The sequence below is a fragment of the Camelina sativa genome, chromosome 15, assembly GCF_000633955.1.
Source record: "Camelina sativa cultivar DH55 chromosome 15, Cs, whole genome shotgun sequence".
Taxonomy (NCBI): Eukaryota; Viridiplantae; Streptophyta; class Magnoliopsida; order Brassicales; family Brassicaceae; genus Camelina; species Camelina sativa.
Window position 1 is genome coordinate 28984964 of NC_025699.1, and position 2184 is coordinate 28987147.

The 2184-nt window shown below is 36.3% G+C and overlaps 1 protein-coding gene across 1 annotated transcript; it reads left to right on the plus strand.

Moving 5' to 3' along the window:
* LOC104747816 lies at positions 1-1845 on the plus strand. The gene is made up of 4 exons (XM_010469514.2): positions 1-93; positions 415-629; positions 767-1087; positions 1181-1845. The coding sequence occupies exons 2-4, from the start codon at positions 417-419 to the stop codon at positions 1592-1594; spliced, it is 948 nt and encodes a 315-aa protein (XP_010467816.1). The 5' UTR covers positions 1-93; positions 415-416; the 3' UTR covers positions 1595-1845.

The following is a 2184-nucleotide window of genomic DNA, read 5'->3' on the forward strand; positions in this document are numbered from 1 at the left end:
AAAAAAAAAAAAAAAAAAGAAGAACCCTAAATCAATCAATCTCGTTGATTTTCGTCGAACCTGGTGAAATCTGTTGTTGTTCGAGCAAAATCGGTGAGTATTGAATTTTCTTCAGCTTTTCGCTTCATTTCTGATATATCGTAAGATCTGATCGGTCCTTCCTTTTAGTCGTCTAGTCACTGGATTTTTTGTTTTAGAGTTTAATCTTTGACTGAGTCGATAGGTAAATAAAAATGCATTGCTTGATTTGCGCACTGTCGATTTTTTTGAGGTTTGCTTTGTTGTTTTACTCGTGTACGTATGCATAAAAAAAAAGGATCGGATCAGAGACAGAGACAGAGAGAGACAGAGAGAGAGAAATCTCATGTATTTGTGTTCTTCGTTTTGGCCATAATTTTTGGGGATTTGTTTTAGGGATGGCATACGACGGTTATCCAAAGAGTGGCCTTAGATTCTACGAAGGTCTATATGAACTGGTGGATGATCCTTCATCGGATTCAACCATCTCATGGAGCAAAAGCAACAAGAGTTTCGTTATTCGGAACCAGGAAGAGCTCATTCGCAGAAAGATGCTTTCCAGATTCTTTTGCAGAAAGCTTACCGAGTTTATCTCAAAGCTTAAGTTTTCTGTAAGTTAATTAATTCGTTTTTCTATTTTGCTGAAATAAAAGATTTGATCACTACAAGATTTTGAATGCCTTGCTATAATATGTTATGTTATGTAATGTAATGTTGTTGTTGCTGTTGTACATTATTATTATGTTAGGGCTTTAAACAAATGAAGAGGTCTTCTGGGCTGTGGGAATTTGGTGATAAGAATTTTGTGAGAGGTCGTCCTGAGCTTATGGTGGAGATGCATAAAAGAGTTTCCATGGCTAGGATTACGGAAAGGTCTAACCAAATGAAAGCTATGTCATTTGATGGGTTGCCTCTAGGTGAGGATAGATTAGGAGACGACGACGATACCGTTGTTCCCGATTCCCAAGAGAGCGAAGTTCGATATCTGAACTTGAAGGAGACCGTTTCTACAGAATTGAAATGCTTCCGCGAGCACCTCATTGGTGCTAAACGTTTCATCCAGGACACCGTAAGTAATTAATTAGATATCATATTAGCCAGAAACCAATTTTATCAAGGGTTGTGATATTTGTTTTTATTATTTAATTCTTTTTTCTTGTAGACGATCACAAAAGATCAGATCCGGGCCTCCATCAGATGTTTCAAGACGTTGATAGATAATTTTAACAATGTTTGGGAGCAGTTTCGTAGTGGCCGTGATCAGGAATTGATCAGTTTGAGACATCGAATGGTGCTTCCTTCATCTGATGACTCAGAGGAGTTAAGTTGTGATCAACTTCGCTTAAATGCTCATACTCTCCTCAAGTTCTTTAGCGAGAAGACTTTTAATCCTTTTGTGGAAGCTTTCGCTCCTTTTGTTACAGTACGCAAAGAGTCCGCTAGTACTATGGATGCTCTCACGGAAATCCAACATGTTGTGGAAGACAGTGATACTTTGATTTATAGGGTCACACACGATGGCTTCGACGGCAGGGACATCTCAGCGGAAGAAGAAGCTGATGATATTGAGTGGTAAAATGGTGCAGGATGATGTTATTTGAGTGGTAAAATGGTGGAAGGATGGATCAGTACTGTCTGTCTTCCTTAGACTAATCAAATTACTACTAGCTCTTACTTGTGATGTCAAATGTCAAATGTTGACGTACCGTCTATCTTTTCCTTATTGCTTAAAACAGTAAATGTGTGTAGCTTTAGCTTCTTCATATAACATTCTCTCCCCGTATTAGTTTATTTTGAATGTATGGATACCTGCAAGTCATTTTACTTTTTTTTTCTGTCAAACACCTGTATGATTATGAAGACATGAACAATATTAGTATGTAGAATATGTTAGTTTGCTAATTGATAACAAAAAGTTCAAGAATAATTCTTTCTGCAAAAAGCTTAACAAAATATACATTTCAGAGAACAACAATAAAAGCTTAAACTCATAATATATAAAAACATCTAACGAGATGCTTCATCCATCTTTCTTAACGATGATGTATGATTATGAAGCCATGAATAATACTAGTATGTAGAATATGCTAGTTTGCTAATTGATAACAAAAAGTTCAAGAATAATTCTTTCAGCAAAAAGCTTAACAAAATATACATTTCAGAGAG

Excerpts from the sequence above, each read along its gene's own strand:
- LOC104747816 (XM_010469514.2), top strand. The coding sequence starts at position 417 with ATGGCATACGACGGTTATCCAAAGAGTGGCCTTAGATTCTACGAAGGT. Across the intron at positions 630-766 it reads TCTCAAAGCTTAAGTTTTCT|GGCTTTAAACAAATGAAGAG; the intron begins GTAAGTTAATTA and ends TTATTATGTTAG. Across the intron at positions 1,088-1,180 it reads AACGTTTCATCCAGGACACC|ACGATCACAAAAGATCAGAT; the intron begins GTAAGTAATTAA and ends TTTTTCTTGTAG.